This window comes from Diplotaxodon limnothrissa, linkage group LG5 (assembly GCF_057381915.1).
Source record: "Diplotaxodon limnothrissa isolate DT_005_m linkage group LG5, D_limnothrissa_male_GT1.1, whole genome shotgun sequence".
Lineage (NCBI taxonomy): Eukaryota > Metazoa > Chordata > Actinopteri > Cichliformes > Cichlidae > Diplotaxodon > Diplotaxodon limnothrissa.
Genome location: NC_140600.1, coordinates 35465932 through 35487727, shown reverse-complemented (window position 1 = coordinate 35487727; position 21796 = coordinate 35465932). Strand labels below are relative to the sequence as shown.

At 40.0% G+C, this 21796-nt stretch overlaps 2 protein-coding genes across 2 annotated transcripts in view; one reads left to right on the top strand and one right to left on the bottom strand.

Moving 5' to 3' along the window:
- The first annotated feature begins 1141 nt into the window (after window positions 1–1141).
- asic1b (acid-sensing (proton-gated) ion channel 1b) overlaps window positions 1142–21796 on the top strand; it is a 203334-nt gene continuing 182679 nt past the window's right edge. The window contains exons 1-2 of the mRNA XM_085354645.1: window positions 1142–1503; window positions 8424–8619. Of these exons, the coding sequence (XP_085210771.1) occupies window positions 1142–1503; window positions 8424–8619 (558 nt within the window). The remainder of the gene's footprint in view (window positions 1504–8423; window positions 8620–21796) is intronic.
- LOC146632748 (uncharacterized) lies at window positions 11932–18031 on the bottom strand. The gene is made up of 2 exons (XM_085353483.1): window positions 17668–18031; window positions 11932–14683 (listed from the first exon to the last, which is right to left on the bottom strand). Exon 2 carries the CDS (start codon window positions 13536–13538, stop codon window positions 11976–11978), a length of 1563 nt encoding a protein of 520 aa, XP_085209609.1. The 5' UTR covers window positions 13539–14683; window positions 17668–18031; the 3' UTR covers window positions 11932–11975.

The window sequence follows — 21796 nt, the reverse complement described above, 5'->3', positions numbered from 1 at the left end:
AGCTAAAGCAGGCTAAGTAATTTTACCCAAAAATGTAACTAAACTTTAACTAAACTACCAATTTTAAGTTGAGGGTAAAGCTGTATGTTCTGTAGGCTACAGTGGCTTTGGGTAAAGTATGGGTTAGGCACTGCTGGAGTGCCGCCGACGCTGGACTCCGTCACCCGGTGTAAAACACATGCCATCCTATCCTTGCTCTCTCCTGTTTGGGGCGAATTTAATTGATCTGGGAAACCGCTACTGGTCTAAGGTAATTTTTTCCTGAATTCACGGAAAATAGTATTTTCCTAGAACCTTCTTACTCACGGACATATCATTTCAGGAAAAGAAAAAAAATCAGAGTCATTATCATTGCATTGTTGTGGACGCAGTTCGGAGGAGGGAATGGATGCAAGCGAGCAAGCAGAGGCGCACCGAGGCAGCTATCAGACAGAGCCAGCTCCTCTGTGATGCAGCTGTTTATCCCGTGGAAAACCCAGGACACCCGACGACCGCTCTTAAAACGTTAACAGGCGAGAAATCAGCGGCTGATTGTTATTCCACGCGTGTTGGGATTTGCTCGGGAAGAAGAGACGCGAAAGCCATGTAGCCGGTCTGTTCTCTGAACCGCTTTTATTTTCTAATTCCTTGTCTTCTTCGTAGTGGTTTATTTTCTACCTTTTCAACCGTGATCTGTTCCCGCAGAGCTGCACACTATTTCTGCTGTTTGTGCTAAGCTTGGAAGCCAGATATCAACTCGATAATTTTACAGAAGTGTGCAGGAGAGAACAGCGCTGGCATCTTTCCATGCGCGCTTTCATCGTCATTATTATTATTATTATTATTATTATTATGGAACTGTGACCCCAAACGAAGCAGCATACAACGCATGCTTCTCCCACATTCACTTTTTACAGGTGTTTTCAGTTAAGAACTTTGTATTTTGAGGATTGTAAAATGCTCTAAATGTCGAGCAATTTTGCCGGCTGTCAGTGACGCAACATCTCACACAGACTGCATGAGAAATACATGCGTAGAAGGGCGTGAACTTGCGGCCACTAACCTCCTCCTCATTAATAAAGCATCTGCTTATCTACAAAGCCACTTTGCTCTTTTTGCGACCTCACACCCATCATTCATCTAAACTCATCTCGGGGACATAATGGATCTTAAAGCGGACTCAGAGGACATGGACTACAGGCGGCCGGCTCCCATTGAAGTTTTCGCCGCCAGATCCACACTGCATGGCATCTCGCACATGTTCACTTACAAGCGGATGTATATCAAGCGCACCCTGTGGATTTTGTTTTTCTTGGCCTCCGTGGGTGTGCTGGTGATGGTGTGCGTGGATCGGGTGCAGTTCTACTTCGAGTACCCCCATGTCACCAAGTTGGATGAAGTGGCGGCTTCACTGATAATATTCCCTTCGGTAACCTTCTGCAACCTCAACTCCTTCCGTTTCAGCCGGGTGACACGGAACGACCTGTACCACGCTGGGGAGTTCCTTGCCTTGCTCAACGGCAGGTGTGTACGTCCAGAAGCCATTTACAATACCTGCCTGTGTGTAGGCTGGCTTACTGGTGATTTTATATAAGCACTAAAACCACACCTCACCTGCACCCCAAGTATTATGTAGCCTAGTGTATGACAAATGCAGTGGCTGCAGGGGTGCACATCTGTGTGGATTTATCACATGATGATTCAGGATCTGATTGTGCCCCCAGCATTTAGCTATAACACTAAATTTTTGTTGTTGTCACATTCTAGTGCAGTTATCATGAAACTTAAAAAAATATCTGTGAGCACTTAAAAATCGTTTGACCACACCACTAAATATCTGCATGTCTTCTATAGACAGTCTGTGTGTGGAAGCAGGTTTTACGCTTTGCAGCCCAGCAACAGCAATGTTTGAGTTGGCATTTAACTTTGGAGCTTAGGTGTAGTCTGCATTGTTTTAGCTGAGGTCTTATGTCACATGGAAGAGCGGGGCAGAGTTTTACCACCTGTCTTTGGCTGTTGCTATTAGGCTACTGGAGGAAATCCAGACTTCACTGACAAAGCATGCAAAACCTTCCAGAGCTCTGAGAGCTAAAGATTGTAGTATAACGCACGTAAGTAAGAAAGTGAGGTTAAAGGCTAAGGATGAAAATGTAGTGACATTACAGATCTACTGTCTACTGAAATCCATATTGCACACATGCTACCATAGCTGTGAAAAGCAATGGAACAACAACCATTAACATCCACCTGTTAAAATATGCTGATAGTGAGAATGAGCACACCTTAACATAGATGCTGAGAACCCTCCAAGTAACAGATAATAGATAAGCTGTTTCTAAGTGTTTAATAAAGGCAAATATAAACATGCTAATATAAATATTGGATAAGTAGAGGAGAAGATTTTTAAACCCCCGCTGACAAAGTGTTGAGAGACGTGCATGATTCACAACTGCCATCCCCTCCCTTTACACTTGTTGCTTTCTGCTGTGCTTTGATCATTTAGTCTTTCGGCAACCATGACAAGCACACTGTTTCATGTTGAAACTTTTAACTCTGAATTTCTTCAATTCTTCTTTTCGATGTTATCCAGATTATACTGATCCCATTTTTCCAATACAGATAATAATCCTGCACTTTGCATTTGCAGCTAGAGCAGGAAGAAAAATATCCCACACAAATACACATGCACACATGGACACACAGATGCATAGACATTGTTTACTGCACTTACGCAAACATAAAATATGTAATACACACAAACATGTCTCAATATCATCTTGAATTCATTTTTAATTTTATTTTTAGCTTATTGATTCACAAAGTGTTGCAGCCTGAGGCAACGCGTACAACTGTGCATGCTGTACATGCTGGAATGACATAAATCAAATTCTCTGTTTTCATACTGGATATCATTTTTCTGTGACCCTCATATATACATCCATATTTGGGTTATAACTTTACAGGATGCCAATAGATTCACTGTCTTGCGGATGTATTTTGCATGCTTTGTATGGTATAGATTCCGAGATTTGTTTCCGGGTTGTTTGTAGTGTCAGCTGGAATAGTAGACCATTAGGATATCAGTGCAGGTTTCCATCTCTCTGATTTGTTATTGCAGGTGTAGCCAGATTTTCTTTAAAAAGGTGCACCTAAAAAAAATAAAAGAAGATATAGGAAGCAGAACATTAAAGCAACCTTACTTGCTCCAAGTGACTTTGGGATGAGTTGACTTTTGATGGAGGGAGGGGACTACAAGGAGAGGCAATTAACTTGTGTCTCGTAAGCTGTGTGATGAACAAGTCTTTATCCCCGTGTAATTAGTGCTGTTTGTTAAGCTACAGAGTTGTGCCACTGATTAACACTGTCATCTCCCTCTCCCTTTTCCTTGCCCTCTCAGTTAGCTTGGCCTGGGATCAGGGTTGGGGTAGGAACGGCATTCATTTTACTTTTCTTTTTTTTTTAAAATGAGGACAGGGGACAGTTTTTAAAATGATTTTTAAATCAGGTTTCAAAGCGGTTAGAGTGCTAAAGAATGTGGAGGAAAACAAATAAATTAGGAACATCTTGGACGCACAGATTTTACACTAAACATTGATTGAACAGAAGATTTTTCAGTGGTAAGCCTTCTGATACCACCAGACAGGTGGTAGGTTTGGACAGAAAATGACAGAATACAAACAAAATGCTGTGTTTGTGGGTCGGTGTCTATCACTGTCTCAGGAAGAAGGAGTAGGCAATATCTACCCTTGCAGTGATGCCAGGCTTTCTTAGACACTGAAGTTTGAAGCTGAGCTGCTAGAAATTTCACCTTAACTTACTCGACTCCAGCAGTTTCCAAGCAGCCACCCACCAAAAAATAAATAAATAAATAAATCACTTTCGTATTGTATTTTCTCAGGTTGGAGTTACAGTTAGCCGTGCAGAACATTAGAAGTAAATTGCTCAGTTTTATTTTTATTATGTTGCAAAGGCAATTAAATGATAATTAGCAAAAGAAAGGTCATTTCAAAGAGGTGTTGGTTATGTGGTTTGTGCTGCCAAGAAGTGTTAGATCAGCTCACGAAAACCAGAGAAGCACGTCTTCTGCTTACACAGAGCCCGAGATTAAACATGTTTCCTGAGCTTGCAAACATGCTCTCAATTCCCACGAGCTACATGTGAAATGTAATGCTCCATAACTTTGACTGCCTTATCTGTCTCAGCAAGATCATGGCCGTATTACAGATTTAAGTGGTGTAAAAAAAGTGCACGGATGGGGACACTGGGAGGCCAGGTCATCGACCGGAAAAAGCTGATTTTTCAAATCTGGGTTCATTTGCATTTATAGTGTACTGTGGCTGTTTACCGCAGAGAATATTACAACTGTGGAGACACAGAAATTTTTGCATGTTTTTACCATATTTTCGTCTTTGGCTTGTTTGTGTATTTCTCATCAATACAATAGATATTTGTTTGGGTTTTCTGTGCCTCGTGGCATCCTTTGTTTGCATTTCTGTGACCTTGGCCAAATTGGAAGAATAACTGAATCGCAGGTGCACCATCATGAAGATATGATTATCCAAACTCAGCCACCAGGAAACATGGCACATATTCATTTTCAAGGGCACTGCACAAACAATCCAATCCTTGTTAGTGTATGAGTTCAATTAGCGCTAATTGGATAATTACCTGAGATTATGTCAAGATGTGTTCATTGTTGTGTCACACAGCCCGAGGTATTAACATCAAAACAAATGTAGTGCTTTTGCTTTTGTTTGTGTGCGTGTGAGAAAGAGAGAGAGTACCGCCTTGTGACCACAGTCTTACTGTGAAAGTCCACTCTTAAAATCAGTGGCTGCTTATATTTGCTCTCTCTTCTCATGAGGTGGCAAAGTGTTGCAGATGGTCCTTCATTCGTTTTAGTCCCCACAAGAAAATTAAAGTGCTTGTGGCCCATAATCCAATTTAGTCTCCCCCTCCCAGACGTAGAGAGTTTGCAGTGATTGCTTTAGGGAGCAGTGGCAGGGCAATATTAAAATTCTACCCATATTATTGTGATTGTATGCGCTTCAACTAAAGCCTCCTGACTCGGGGATGTGAGCGCAGCGTCTTAAGTGCTCTCCTGGCAGCTTTGTGTTTCTTATAAAACAGTGGCTCAGGATACAATTCAATTAAGTCCAGAATGTACCACAACAGGCTAGCTTCTTGTTAGAATAGAGTGTGACAGTGTTGTGATGTAGTTCCCATGTGGGCAAGAGTACTGGAGTTGTGATTGTCAGAGTGCTTTTAGGGACCAACATTACTAAAAACATGACAATTTGTAAATGGCTCCACTGACAGATATTTATGATATTAGTACCACTCTGTCCTCTAATTTTAAACTCACGTCTGAAACAAGTAATACATAGACAGTAGTAATCATACTTCCATTTTAAATACTGAAAATATTAAAACCACATTCACAGAGAAAGGTTTGTATCCTTACTAGGTGACATTTATTTCTTGGAGTAACCACCACAGTTTGTCCAATTCTTTTAGCAAGTTTCTCATCTTGACTTTATATAGCAGGTTTTCATTGTTCTCTACCTCCTTCTCTTACTTTTGCTCTATTATTCTTTTTTAATGACAACTTTGATGCCGTACAGGAAACGGCATTCAAAGCCTTGATTACTGTAGCCAGAGTATTGTGTTAACATTTGGGAAAAGTGTGGTTTTCCTGGTTTCCTCCTCCACTACTATTGTTTCTGGGGGTTTCTCAGTCGTGAAATTTTCCTGCTCTTTTTTGCTTGACCAGTCATGCTTCTTTTCTCTTTGGACTGCTTCGCTTTTTAACATTTAGGTAAACATGTTTCCTTATTTTGAAAAATTGCAGTGTGGCAATATGCTCCAGGATGCACCTTGGAGTTCATTATATGCCTTCCAAAGAACACATCAAACATTTTGAAACCAAGAAGGGCTCCTTCTTAAAAAGAAACAGTATAAAAATGTATCACTTTCTTTCAGTTTCAGTACTTTTCAAAAAGCAGTAACCTGTAAACTGTGAAGAATCAGGAGCCAGATGAGCTACTACATCACTAATCCTCTGGTTTTCAATTTTATCCTTTTATTGTTTGAATAACTTATTTCTGGAAAAAAAAATTATGCATTAGCTTCACTCTGAAATGATATGAACATGTTTTTCTCTAACACCCCTTATTACTTACAGTATAACCGTTTAATTGTACGCAACACTCTTTTGGCCTGTAGTAAATTAATGAAAAGTGAACTATACTAGAAAATAAGTACCACATAGATCCACTATCTTTAATTTATAATCTGTATCAAAGATAGTGCTTAACTGTCTTGTTTTTTGGCTGTTGTGTCATACCAGTTACTGCTTTTTATTCAAATTGTGGAAAAAACTCTGATTTAAAAGATAAATAGCAACCAGCAGCTGCTATTCTCGTTGAAAATTTAAACTGTAGCGATAAAAAAGAAGAAGTTATAATCAGCTAGAGTTAATCCTGGTTGATTTGTTAATGTTAAAAAAGATCTCTGATGTTCCGATGTTGAATTTTAAAACTGTATCACTTGGCATTCATTTTAAATCTTGAGCAGAATAATAGTCCCGATATTGTCTGTCAAAGCGCTGTGAACTCCATTCAACACGAAGCATGACCGTCTCTGTTCGGTGTTATGAGCAGGAGAACAACCCTCATTTTAAATTACAGCGCATACCACCTCATGTTGTGAAAATCTTTTTCATTTAGTCTCTACCAGGAAAAAGCACTGTAGCAACAGTGAAACATATTACATTTGGTTTGGGCATAAATCAAAAATACATCTCCAGCTGAATATTAACGCAGTGCTCCCAAAGAAGTAATGTAACATTTCATTTTTTTATTCATGGATCAGCTTATGTTATTCCCATCATCAAGCGACAAAATCTTGTTCATTATCATAGACAAAGCTTGACCTTGTGGAATTTTTAAAAAATCCATTAAGCTTTACCACCAATTATGGTTTGAAATAGTGCCCATGCTCATGACAAACAACTCTGTCGTCAGTGTCCACAAAGTCATTCACAGATTTACTGTCAGGCACAGGAAGAGAAGGGTATGCCTTTGTCTTTCTCCGTCTCTGGTTTTCACTTCTTCAGCTTGGGGATAAACTTATTCATGTTTGCTAGTGCAAAACGAGTTGTCCAAAATTCTTACAATAAAACAATATATGAACCTGGTCATGATATTACTGCTTCTGCTCAACATCACATATGAATTCAGGACTCTACCTTAGTATTTTGCAGTAATTCAATTTTGAAAAAACAGAAGCTGTCCTCTTCACTCTCAGTGTCCTACAACAATGATCTCACAAGTGGCTGTCAGTAGTGCTTAATTTTAGCGCTCTATAATTTGGATGCTTGTACCACTGATGGCCCATTGCTCAACAGGGGTCATCAATGGGCCACTTTTTCGCTGCGCGGGGCCATACTGTTTAATTGAGGTTACGTTGTATCAGTGAATGACTGTGAGCAGGCACTAGAGGTTGATGGTAGCTGTCAAATTAAGGCATAGCATAAATGATTTCCACAGTGTTTTTCTTCTGTTTCATTTCTGTGTGCATTGATGCACGCAAATTACTGCTTCTTTGTCATGTTTTTTCTTATTTGTTTGCAGGGGAAATGAGAGGTGGAACATGGTAAAATTGATCCATTTTTCACTTTGAAAAAAATTGCAGCAGATGAAGATTTATTTATTTACACTAAATAGTAGGTGTGGAGGATCATCAGCCTGAAAGCAGCATTCTGAACATTGTTTTCTACATGATCGCTCTGCCACCACATATAACCCTAATTGTTTAACAGACCGATTAAAGTAATTGTCTGAAATGAAATATTCCCATCCTGTAAATAATGAGCTGCTTTCCTGCACTCCATGGAGACTGGTATGCCACAGTTAAGCTGTCAGTTTCATAAAACTAAGATGATATTGTGAGAGCTTTCTAGCTGCTCTTCTGATGATGCTGACATGTATGTACACCTTTTTTTAAGGTGAACGGTAGATATCCACTTGTTGCTGCATCTGTGTTATTAATGTTTCTTCTGCCAGAAAAACGTGTGTACCTGCAAAATTCTTAAAATCCATCTTTTTAGATGTGACAGAGGTACAACTAAGGTTGTGTCTTGCTTCTTTAACAACCTTAACTGCATTTAATACTTTGAGTGAGAAAATAAGGAATAACAGGATGTTTAATATTACAATCTGACAAAGTGGATTTTGTAAGCTCAAGGTAAGCAGTTTGAAAAAAGAATTCTTATAGAGAAAAAGAACAACCTAAAATGTTACTTTTTTTTTAATTTAATGAGGCAAAATCCTTTTTGTGATATTGAATTTGCAAAACCTAAGTACATTAGACTTGTGTGTTAGTTGTGCACATGTGTGTATTTTGTGATCAATGTTGACTAAGTGTAGAATCTTTCTGTCCAGGTATGAGATTCGGGACCCACACCTGGTGGAGGAAAATGTCCTGCAAATCCTAAAGGAGAGAGCGGACTTTGACAGCTATAAGCCTCGGCCTTTCAACATGCGTGAATTTTATGACCGGACAGGCCACGACATTAAGGACATGCTGCTTTCCTGCTCATATAGAGGGGAGGAATGTGCAGCTGAAGACTTCAAAGCGGTGAGTTGCGCACGTAAACAGAATCAGCTGAGACCTATGGGTCATCTAATCATGCTAGTGATACAAAATGGGCCTTTATATAGTTTACTGTGCCGTGAAGTTTAGCTGAGCGCTGTTCACTGAAGTCTGCTTTTGGGAATTGACTTTGCAAATATATTAAAAGGAGAGATTTACAGAGACAGCGCTTTATCATAATTTCAATCGATGGTGCTCCATCCTTCCAGATTCTTCCATCCCCCTTCAGAATTGGACAGTAAACCATTATATAGTTTACTGAGCCCTGGGTCATTGCCACAACACGTTCCATGTAAGTACAAAGTTAGAACAAATTAACGCTGTGAAATATTTTCTGTCTTTATCCTATTTACTGAATGCTTTCAGATACAGTTATTACCTGAAAGCTTTGTGACCTTAGTATTTGTGATAAAGTATACGAACTGATCTTGTAAAGCTGCAATACAACTGTGTAACCGCGGGTGACAGTAGTTAATGTACTTTTTTTGTTGTTTCAGCCGAGTAAGAGCCAGAATTACTGATTATATAATAACTGATTCTCACACTACAGCTGTCAATCTCACTAAATTCTGGTAATACAATAAAAGTTTTGCCAACACTATGAAGTTTAAGGCTATGACACTGTCTCTTTCACTTGCTGAAGAATGCTAAAATGTAGAAAGAAGACATTTGTGTCTTTTGTTTAATATTAATTTGATTTTTTTTGCTTATTTTATAGTTTCGTACTGCACTGTTTTTCAAAACTTTTTTGCCCGACAATATCTGCCTATTCCAGCTGGAAACAGAGCTTATAAGTGCACTGACATTTACCAGTGCTGTCTGTGCCACAGTACGGTCTAACAGAACTTAAGAGCTGATCGATATTTCTTAAGACATTTGTAGTTTTTAGTGACAACTTACCCACAGTTAGCTGATTTTATAAGTGTGAAAAATGTGATTATGTGTAGACAGATCCTGTGTACTGTTCTGTTTAGACTTCACTTGCAGTCTGAGGTCTATTGACAGTGCACATGATAAGCTGTAGTTAAAAGAATCAGTGTATAGACAAAAGCGGAGCTGTAACATAATTTCCAAATCATCAACGATTTTGTGAAAAATATAATAAGCAATTGCACTTTTATTCAGCTTTTTTAGGGTTGTCTCCATTTGTAAACAATGTACCCGCTGACTATACCAGAAGGCTAGAAAAATAGGTTATTGCCCGCAGAGGCTAAGTCATCAAACTAGCGATAGGTTCCCATGTTGTTATCCGAGTACCTCTGACAGTGGTTACCGTAAATGAAAGAAGCAGATTTTAAATTATGCCATGAAAATTTGACAATATCAGGGCCTTAACTGATTGAGAATAAGAATAAGAGAAAAAGAGCACCAAAGGATTGTAGGTAGAGACAATGCAGCTTGAGCAAGAAGAAATGTGGTGGGATGACAGTTGCAAAGAACACACACACACACACACACACACACACACACACACACACACACACAATAAGACACATACATACAAATTTTGCACATTACAAACAGTGGCAGCCTACTGTAGGAGTAGGAACTAGTCTTAAAAGAACAACTATCCAACAGATGCTCATGCAGGTGGCAAGTGAGGATGACACTGTATTAATAAATTGATATCGCCTGAGAATCCTGTCTTGAAAGCGATCTAATACATCCTCAGAATGTGTTGGAAAGAAGCCATGATTAAGCTTAGTAAAATCAGCCCTCAGTCCAACTCTTACATTCTTTGTCCTCCAGTGTTTCTTTATTGTGGAATTTTTAATGTGTTTTTCCCCCAAGTGCTATAAAACCATGTAGTTGAGAGGTGGGCTGCATGCTCACATGGTGTGGCTGCTCTAATGTGCTGATGTGTTCACATTTACTGTAGTTAGTTGCGCTTATAGCAGATGGTACTTCACAGCGCTCTGCTGTACATTTGTACGGTTGTAGACCTGGATAGAACAGCTCAGCATAGAGCACTAATGGTGTGGAAAGAAGCTTCAGCGTGTTAGGAAAGGGTAAGGTAACCAGTCTCACCAGCCTCCACCTCCAAATCCCAGAGTATGGAAGCATTAAAGCTGTGATTAACGCTGTTGGCAGCTTCTGGTTGTTTTCTAGCTAGCACAGGCAGTGTGGCTCACTAGGTAGTCCCTGGGTGTTGAAGATAGCCAGAGACAAAAGATCACTGCTACCTACTGTGGGAGCAGTTTGCTGACAAAAATGGTAGATAAACAACAGTAGTACGTAAGGCAGCTTTTTCCAAAAGAATCTGCAGTGTAGTACAGTCAGTGTTGGGAAGGTTACTTTTAAAATGTATTCCATTACAGAATACAGAATACATGCCCTAAAATGTATTCTGTAACGTATTCCGTTACGTTACTCAATGACAGTAACGTATTCTGAATACTTTGGATTACTTAATATATTATCATGCTTTTTACAGCAACGTGAATGTACTATTGCTGTGTGATTTATTACTATTACTGAAGGTCCGCGACTCCGAACTGTAGTAAAGTGTTGGGGGAAAACTCTGTAAAAAACCCAGGAGAAATAAAGACACAATGAGACAAAGTTACTTTCTTTATCAAACGTGTACACGGGTGAGCTGCTAAGAACAACTCACACCATGCACAGTGGCTTGGTAATTTTTATAGGAAAGACAGTGAGAACAGGATAAGAAAATACAAAACAAATAAAATAAACAACTCCATATGTGGCGCTAGTCTCGTCAGCAGAGAGCTGGGAGAAGGCTGTGAGAGATAAAACAATCTAAAACAATATGTCCCAAAACAGTATGTCTTTGCTGAGAAAGTCTAAAAAGATAATTCTAAACTAATCTAACCATAGACAAAAGGGCATGCTTGCACATTTAAAAGAAGGTAAAGAAACATAGAAACATTTTTCCTGTAACATTCCCTCCTGTTTTAACTTGTTTTAAATGTATACAACAATTGTCTGTGAAGGTTATTTATTAAGTATCTTAAACAATTTTTTAATTTTTCAAAATGTCAGCATAGCAGAAATGGCAGTCATTTGGTCTAAAGAATAAAACAAAAGAAAATAATACAAAGAAAAACATAGTAAATGAAATAACAAGTGGAATAAACAAGAAAAAATAATAAAACTAAAACTACAAAAAATAAAGGATATATTTTAAAACGAAAACTTACAAAAAATAAAAGGGTGAAAAGTAAAATGAAAACTTTATATTTAAAAATGATGAAAACCTAATATGTAAAATGAAAACTTCAAAAAATAAAAGCATGAAAACTTGCATAACCTACTAATGTTTTAATCAGTGCATGATCACTTGACAAGTCATTTTTAATCACCACGTCATTTATTAGCAGCTAGTACAAGTTCTCCTCTAACAGAATTGCAACGGGATGTTGTTCTTCTTCAGGCACGGCAACATAAGCAGTCATTGTAGTTGTTATCATCTGTGAAATCATTACTCTTAGGCATGGCAACACACACAACACTAATATGAGCAGTGCTATCATGATGAGACCTAGAAGGAAAAATGGCTTTGCTACAGCAGCCGGCCATGAACCGCTGAACAGCCAGTCCAGCCAGCTTTGTGCTGTAGCTGCTCCAGGTGTGTGTTCAGTGACATATTTTTGCAGAGCGGTCAAATTCTGCAAAGCTTCATAAATGTCTCCTCCAGTTTCGTATCCATCAGGGATAAAAGTGCAACATGTTTCCCCGATCAGCTTGCAAACTCCTCCTTGTGATGCTGTTAGCAGGTCTAGTGTCAGTCTGTTCTGCAGCACCATCGTTCTGATGGCCTGCTGTTCTCCTGCTAAGGCGGTTCCCAGGGTCTTAGTTAAGTTGATGTGTCGTAGCAGAGCATATCGGTTGATTTCCACGTGATCCCGCACCTCGGCAACTCCAATGCCGGGGATCAAGCTCTGTAAGAATTTCACTCCTCCTCCCCAGATGCGAAACTCTCCCGGCACTCCAGTGTCCACGGTAATGCCGAAAGAATTGGGGGAGGCGATGTCCACTTCACGTCTCTGCCGGCTGCTTGGGTGATGTGCAACACTTTGCATGAAGAAAACGTGATCTGATAATTCCACCAGGGCGCACAGACCTCCCCAACCTTCAGGGAGTGACAGATAAGCCTTGTTGCCACATAGGAAGTACCAGTCAGCCAAAACTCTGGTTCCTCTGCTGCTGGGTGCCGTCCGTGCACATCCTGTCTGGTACTGAGTCTTTGTTTGTAGTGGCATTCGGTAGCTGTAGTCGGAGCGACAGTTTAGGCCCATCAGCGTCGTGTTACTGGCACAGGTGGCATTGATTGAACAGGTCATACACTTCCTCTCGTTCCTTGGTGGGCAGAAAGTGTATATGGACTTACATAGGTGAGTAGGCAGCTCCCCCACTGCCCGCGATCCATTGTTCATCACACATACTGGCAGTTGTGATGCGTTCAGTTTGTTCAGTAGAATTACATCAGGCAGTGGGTCTGAGACTTGGGGCCAGGTCAGTAGGTAGGTCTGTCCAGAACAGTTCACATTTGTGAGTGACGATGACCTCCAGGTTGCTTTTGCTGGGATGCTGTAGTTGGCTTTGGACCAAAGAGTACCGTAGCCTGGATGTGTTGCCAGGCCCAACAGACACCAACTGCGATCTTCAGGTATGCTGTACGGCCACAGGCCAGACGTCTGTGAGGATAGGGGCATATGGGTACATGCATAGCAGTCAGTTTTGTTATTCAAATGAGCTGTAGTGTTCATAAACTGCCACCAGAAGTTAGTGGCGTAGCCATGGGGAAACTTGGTGTACTTTCCTTTGTCATACAGTGTCTGCCTTTTCTCCATATAGCGTGACTTGTTGTCCCTCACGGAAGCAAAGGTGAGGAGCCCGGCCATGGTCAGGGCCGCTGCAGTTGTTAAGAGCCACCACCTCATGACGACGGGACACACCCTCCTGTCGCGAGTAGACCCCCCGGCCAGGAAAGCTGACCCCTCCACCGGGCGAGATCACAACAAGTGGGCAAGCCTGCCGTCAGCTGTGTTTAGATGGCTTCACTTACTGGCTCTGATGGATGCAAGATGGTCGTTCCGCTATTTTGCAAGCTCCAGTTTTTCCTTTGGAGCACTTTGATCAGAACCCAGTCACCGGGCTGTGATCTGCAAGACACTTGATAGACATCATTACATTCTTCGTCATTTACAATCATCTCTTTATTTTCCTACAACTTAGACATACATTTTGCTACTGAAATTGTATCTGCCTTTTTCACTGGGTAGATTTCTGGCCACTTTGAGAATACATCTATAACCACTAGGGTGTATTTTTACCCTTGGCATTCATTTAGCTCAATAAAGTCCATATGGATTGTGTGGTCTCAGGTTTCCCTGAGCATTACATTTTTGACACGTCATGCATGTTCTGACAAATTGTTTTGCTGAGGTTTCAAAATTTACAGTGTAGAATTTACAGTGTAGAAATGAGAGTTGACAATACTGGTCAGTCCCCCCGTTGACAAATGCGTACAGCCATGAGTCACTAATGCCGCCATTTTGTGGAGGAATTTTGGCAACACTGGCTTGCCATAACACATCATTAAGTCGTTTGTCAGAACTGCACCGTGTTTTAGCCATTTTGCCTGCTCTGCTGTGCTTGCTGCTTTTTGTTCATTTTTCAACACATCCAGTGGAATCTGATGTGTGTTTACTGCCATCAATGTGATGTTTGCCTGTTGTGCCGCCTATTTTGCTGCTCTGTCAGCAAAATTGTTGCCTGTAGTAATGAAAGAGTCAGTAGGCGTTGTAAGAGGTTGGCATGCTGGTTTGCCAGTTGGTGTAATCATTCCTCTGGTTTTCCAGATTTTTTGCAAAATGATGCACAGCAGAGAAAACATACTGGCTGTCTATATAAATGGTTATTTGTTTATCTTTGTGTATTTCACATGCGCAACAATCTCGTGTGAAGTGACCTTCCTCTCCACGGTTCTAGCAGGCGTTGTCTCTATGTTATCTGCTGTTTCTGCGTGGCTGTCTGCGGCCTTGGTGTTTGTGACTTTGCTCGCCTCTCTGTTCCTGATAGCCACCTGCGAATTAGTGTTTTAGTCTGTTGTCAACAGTCAGCCTTATTTTTAAGTTACAGAATGCTTCTCCCTTTTTTTGTTTTTTGTTTTTTTGTTTGGGAGAATAGATGCAACTCTACATTTTCACTTAAGGCAGTTTTAGATAATTTCTAGTTCTTCAAACAATGCATGGATCTCACACATTTCAAACTTTCAAGTTAGGGTTGTTTCCCATTTATACAAATATATATATTTAACTTTGCATTGCTCACAGCTCATAGCTCACAGCTCTAAACCTAGGCATTTTTCAATCATATGCCTAATCACTATGTGTCACTGTGATTCTCAAGTATGGTCACAAGTTCGTTTAAATTCGTTTCCAAAACCAACAAAATAATCAAACAAAACCAAAAAACATAAACGTGTCAGGACACAAAAGAAAAATGCTGCCACCCGAACAAAGCAGAAGTCTGCATATGTTGGCTTGTAATAGCATGCAGCTTGTAACATGGTAGACTAATGTGCCTGTGTTAATTCAGCTCCATATTATTGTGTGAAGTTGCACTGGGTTGGGAGTGGTTTTGTGTGTGTCACATTTTTGGTGAGCCAATGGCTGGAATGGGGTTGGACTAATTAGAGGCAGGTGTACTTGATTGCACTGATACACTGGTCTTCTTATAGCCCACACTACAAACACTGCTGTGTTGTTTTGTCTCTCTGTGCAGGTATGTAATGTGATGAAATCAGATATGTTTGGGATGGATGGGTTTTGCCCTATGAATTTTATATTAGGTGTGTCGTTTTGTCTCTCTGTGCAGGCCAGGGCCTATTATATGCCACAGCCTAAAGGCAGCAGGGTTGCAGAGGCTTGAGTGACCACTGACTATATGCTTGCAGGGTGGTGGGTCTCCAAGGACAACTTCTAACCCTGTTAAAGGCAACATGTGGAGTGCAACTTGGCTGTGTGGCATAGCTGGCTCTGGCCTTGGGACTGTGTGTTTTTATACAATTCATAAGTGGGACACTGGACTGTTTTATCTTTTATCTCTTGATATATTTTTTGTCAACAAATTATCTTTTAGAATTTTATTGACTGACATCTTTTTGCCCACGACTGAGACGGTTGGTCAGACCTAGAGTCTTTCTTTGGGTGTGTTACAGCAGCTTCTGCTCTAAAAGAAACAAATAAATAAAAAGAAAAGAAAATGTGTAACATGCTCATCAGCTTAGCAGTGTCTACATATTTAATTCAGCTTCTCAATCCTGTAGTTTTAGCTGTTGTCTACAGGGTTTTGCTTATTGGTTGTTATTATAGGTGTGCTCTATATCTCAGCAATGTGTCATTCTAGGATGATAGGTTTCAAGCTGGTCAAGTGCCTCTATGCACTTCATTAGTTTAGTTATTCTCTGTATTGTCTTCATCTCACATGTCATTACACTGAGTTTCAGCAAACCTTAAGCTTGATGCAGACTACTGCTTAACAATTATTCACCTCACATCATAACTGATTAAGGTGCCTCTTCATATTAATATTATGTCATTGTTAATATTATACCCTTTGTCTTATATAACAGCAATAGCATATTATAATATTTTATCAGTGTGTACCATTATACTACTCCTGAGCCAATTTGTTAGTTAGGATCATCTTATTCAGCAAACAGATAATTTAGAATTCATCCAATCTGCGGTCACATTTGTTCTCTCTGTTGCATGGCGGACCAGGCAGTTCTATTATAATATATTATTTATATTTTATTTTGTATCCATCAAGGGCTTCAGATGACCTGCAGAATCATCCTTTTCCCAGGGTGGAGACAGTTACCTTTTCACACACTGTCCTTGGCTGAACAATGACACAGCCTTAATATACCTTATTTATTTTATTAAAATATTTTCGTGTGAATTATTTGCTTTATATTAATTTTATACATGCTGGGCATGGTCATCATGCCAACTGTGTTTCATTGTTAATATCACTTTACAGGTTGTTATCCTTGCTATTATTAATTTCAAATACTCTAAAGATCATTTCTACTGTAATTTTCCCTTTGTTTATCTTTATTTCGTACTTTTTATATTTATATCTACTCAGTGGGGTCTGTTTTCAACCCTTTTAAACTACTTCAAACTACTTTGATCTCTAGTTTTCACTTAATAAGGGATTATTATGTTCTTCCTGATATGGGTGTTGCTGCAGATGCGGCTGCAGGAATGAGTGATGGTTTACTAAAAGGATTGTGGGGACTGCACAGTGTCTCGTCTTCTGGTTTTACTAAACTGGCAGTTGGATTCTGTTCTCCCGACTGTTTATATTTTGTTTTCTTAAATCTCTCAGTTTTTGTCCGGCGTCTGGACTTTTCTTTTCTCACCACTGCTCGTCAGCAGGAATGAGTTTTAATTTCACTTGCTTGATTACCCATCTTAATTATGTATTTACTTATTTTTGTTTAAGTAATATATACACAATACAGCTGCTATCACCTTCGCTGGTATTAGAGACGAGAGTGGTTGCTCACACGCCCTTCTACTTTCGGACTATTTCCAAAAGCGGTGTGAACTTTACGAGACGGAACTCGACCGTTCTCTCAACTCACCAGCACGTCAGTGAATAGCAGTAAAAGAAAAACACAGTAGGAGCAGCTCAGTCTCTTATTGGACCGTGAAAATTCAGCTTGCTCCGTTAATTAAAACAATACACACACACATTCACATTCACACTTATTCGCGCGATCGGAACCCTTATAATAAGGGGAGCTGCCAGTCTTTCTGTAGACGAGCTACTTATTCCCTTGACCCAGCTGGGGGGAGCTACTCAGAGCTCCAAACCTAACCCACAAGAGTGGGGAGCTTCCAGTCGACGAGCTCCAAGCTACCAGCCGACGAGCTACTTTAAACCCACAGAAGTGGGGAGCTTCCAGTCGCGACGAGCTACTTTCGCTATTTTAAATTCCCTGAATTTAAAATACGATTTTACGCAAGATTGTGTCAGTGTGTCTGTATCTACCTGGTCAGTGTCGCCGGGTCTGGTCCACCTCGATCGGGCCCCACCACCGTGGGTCGCTTTCTAAGAACGTTGGCCAAGACTCGAATTTAACGCCCTTGGTCTTTGACCACACACCTAGTGTGTGGGCTGTCGACAGACGAGCAACGTGGACTGGTCACGGAGATGGGACACGATGGAGGCGCTCCGGCTCCGAAGGACCAAGAAATGTTGGGGGAAAACTCTGTAAAAAACCCAGGAGAAATAAAGACACAATGAGACAAAGTTACTTTCTTTATCAAACGTGTACACGGGTGAGCTGCTAAGAACAACTCACACCATGCACAGTGGCTTGGTAATTTTTATAGGAAAGACAGTGAGAACAGGATAAGAAAATACAAAACAAATAAAATAAACAACTCCATATGTGGCGCTAGTCTCGTCAGCAGAGAGCTGGGAGAAGGCTGTGAGAGATAAAACAATCTAAAACAATATGTCCCAAAACAGTATGTCTTTGCTGAGAAAGTCTAAAAAGATAATTCTAAACTAATCTAACCATAGACAAAAGGGCATGCTTGCACATTTAAAAGAAGGTAAAGAAACATAGAAACATTTTTCCTGTAACAGTCCGCGACTCCGAACTGTAGTAAAGGGACCTCTGACTGATACGGCGGGGTCCCTGTCGGCTCGTAGCCAAAAAATAGCTTTACTTTGTTGTGTGGGTCAACTTTTCTTGCGAGAGACAGAGAGAGGAGTTGAAAGGCTGCTTAATGTTTTGGAGGAAAACAGGAACACGGTGTACAGTCGAGTCTTAATAGCTTACTTACAACTGGGCTCGTCAGGCACTCTTCTTGGCTGAAGTGGTTATTATTATATTTACATGCTTCCAGCTCCCGTTTTTCCTCGATGACAACTCGTACCTTTCCACTCGCCTTTTTCTCCCTCCTCGCGCTCACAGACCCATAACGTGTATGACAGTCCATTCTCCCTGCAACACGGACTACACTGCCCATGATGCAACATTCTTTAGAGCTATGCTTGTAGCATTCTGCCTGTTAGCTTAGCACAACAACAAGGAAAAGGCGCTCTCTCACCCAGGAAACACACAGCCGCAGAGAGAGAGCGTGTCGCCCTGTAACCATGGCAACCGTAACGCTGCCGCCTGGAACAACAGAACGTAGCTGTCAAACAAAACCCAAACAGTCCTGACCCGCGACAAAATGAAACAGGAAAGTACCGCAGTGTAATCCATTTATTTCAACAAAGTAACTGTATTCTGAATACCACCTTTTTAAACGGTAACTGTAACGGAATACAGTTACTCATATTTTGTATTTTAAATACGTAACGGCGGTACATGTATTCCGTTACTCCCCAACACTGAGTACAGTCAGATTTTCTCATAGATCCAGAAACTTGAACATATTAGAGTTCTTTAGTGTATCAGAATTTATTTCATGTTGTTTTTCAGTTAAGGTTCAGGTGTTGAGTCCAACATTATCCAGTCAGAAGTATTGTGTCCTTGTCAAAAGTCACTGGTGTCATTATCCAAATACCAAATACCTTGTGGGATCCAGTACAATATAATTTTTAAATATTGCTGCTGGAAATATTAAAAATTAGTGACTCATTATCTCGTATCATGTTTCACTGCTGCAACTTTGTCCTTCAGAAAAACATCTGCCAACTTGGAATGCAGATGGTTTAGCTCAGATGATATTAAAGAAGAAAATTTCACATGAAAATGAATATCAATTGATGGCCTACGGCCTCTGAACCGTAGCTGCATGAGATAATATAAAACCATAAAAAGGGAGCAAAATACAAAGACCATAATTTGATAGTTTATGGGTTTGTTTTTAATTGAAGGTGCGATAAATGGATTTCGAAAGTATGCGATCGCTCCCTAGAGAGGCGGCCTTTGCATTTCACCTACAAAAAGGACACTAAAGCTAAAACCATCCAAAATATATTGAATGGCTATAATACACTACAGTAAGATAACTGATATTGCACGAACACTATGGATTGCATGTGCCATCTTACTTCTATTTTTACTTTGATACAATGTACGGCATTTTAAGAGCAAAACTACCAAGCATACAGTTTGTCTTACTGCATCCCAGTGGAATTCCCTACAGATAATATGTTGATCGGCAATGTCACAACCTCTAAGTTATTCAATTTTGAACTCTTTAAGACACCCACATCCAACTTCAGTCACCAGGGAGAACTTTGACAGGCTCATAACTTTGCTATCAAAACTCAAAACTGAAGCTTGGGGGCTGACAGAAAGTGTAAGAGAGAGACAGACATTACATGAGAGAAAAAATAGGAAGAAGAAAGAACGAGAGAAAAAGAGCCAGATAAGCAGAAACTGAGGCCCAGGTAACAACAAAGTCCTTGGGATAAAACTAAACATAATGGTCGAGTACTGCGGAGAGGCTCAAAGACACAAAACAACAGCTGCCACAGCAGGAGCAGCAATAGAAGTACTATCGGTACACACAGGCTTGTGCTCATTTTAACCTCTTGGAAACTGCAGAGCGCCATTGTAGGGCTGGGTATCGTCACTGATTTCTAGAATCGATTCGATTCCGATTCACATCAATTCAGTTTGAATCTGGGAAATTTTGCCTTAGACAGTCAGAAATATTATAATTCATATCAGTACATTTACATATTTTTGTATCTATAAAAGGGAAGCTGACACTTGCGAGACTTTATCAAAGGTGTGAGCATCACAGCAGATGTCTTTGTGTCAAAGTAGCTGAAGATAAACATGAAGGTGATTTTCCTGGCCTGGAATTTTATAAAAATATTCTGCAGTACATCAAAAACGAAAGAAAACTTTTAATCAACATATGAACATTGCCTCTGAAGTGACAGCGGTTTTAGTACAGACATGGCTAAGCGTTTTGCATTTTGCATAATTTTAAAAAGTTAAAATTTGTTCAGTAGCCCATTGAACGGCAGAAATTAGGTTTTCTTTTCGGAAGTAAGTAAAAGGGAAAAAAACAGTGGCCGACAGCGCTTTAAACAACGGTAGTCTTGTGCGTAACAAGCAAGCGAATAATGCAGAAAACAGATTTTTAGATGGGAAACTGTTCTTGAAGTATACAGAGAAAGCAAGAGAGCGAGAGAGGGAGAGAGAGCTGTGCATGAAGTGTGATTTTTATCGTGGTGGACGCAAAAAAGCAAAAGTAAGAGGGAATCCATGACGATGTTTATGTGAAGCGTAGTTTGGATCTTCTTTCGCTGCTGATTCGGTCAATATTGTTTGGAGAGAGATCAAACTAACAGCTTTACCCGATCGTGTCCGTGCCGTCGGGTGAGAAAGGCGACATCTCACTAATTCTGATCCACGGGTCCGCGCTTTGTGCTTACGTCTTTGTGCAGAATCTGTGTTCCTGCTCTCACTTACTGTTTTAGCTGTTTGGTGGTTGTCGAAATTTTGTGAGGTTTAACCTGAGATTCTGGCATTTTGGGCAAAATTAAAAAAAAAAAATTTTCTCCTTTCTTTTCTCTTCTTTTTTCTTTTGATAGGCAAAATAAATTTATATTAAAAAATCGATTCAGGATTTTAATGAATCTATATCACGTTATCCAAGCATTTTATTCGATAAATCGATAATCAAAACCCACCCCTACTCCATTGTATGTCTTTTACAGCTCCCCGTTTGTTTTCCAAAACACAATTAAATATGGCACCTGTCCTTCCTTTCCACTTGTATTTTTTTGAGTCGAGAAGGACAGAAAATATTATAAATAAATGAGGTCATGATAGTCATAAATGAAGAGCTATCTTTGAACAGATCTTTGGTTATAAATAAAAAGATTTTGATTAGTTATCAAGTTGTCATAGTAGTTCTTAATACATTAGCTTCTACCCTTTTAATACGCAGTAGTGTTCCTCAAAAATGTTGAGCAGACCCTCAGTGCCTTATATTTTGCTTCCAAGGAGCCAGGCTTTATTTTTTTAAAGTGGTCTTAAACAAATTATTCAGACTTTTCAGACTTCAAAGCTTTACTTTGGACATTGGCTACTTTTTCACTCATTTTCGGTCTAATCCTTGTACCTGACCATTGTTCCTTGTTTAAGTGACTTTAAACTGAACAATAAATTTTTCAAGCATAAAAAGGCGTCTAATTT

Excerpts from the sequence above, each read along its gene's own strand:
- LOC146632748 (XM_085353483.1), bottom strand. The coding sequence starts at position 13,538 with ATGAGGTGGTGGCTCTTAACAACTGCAGCGGCCCTGACCATGGCCGGG.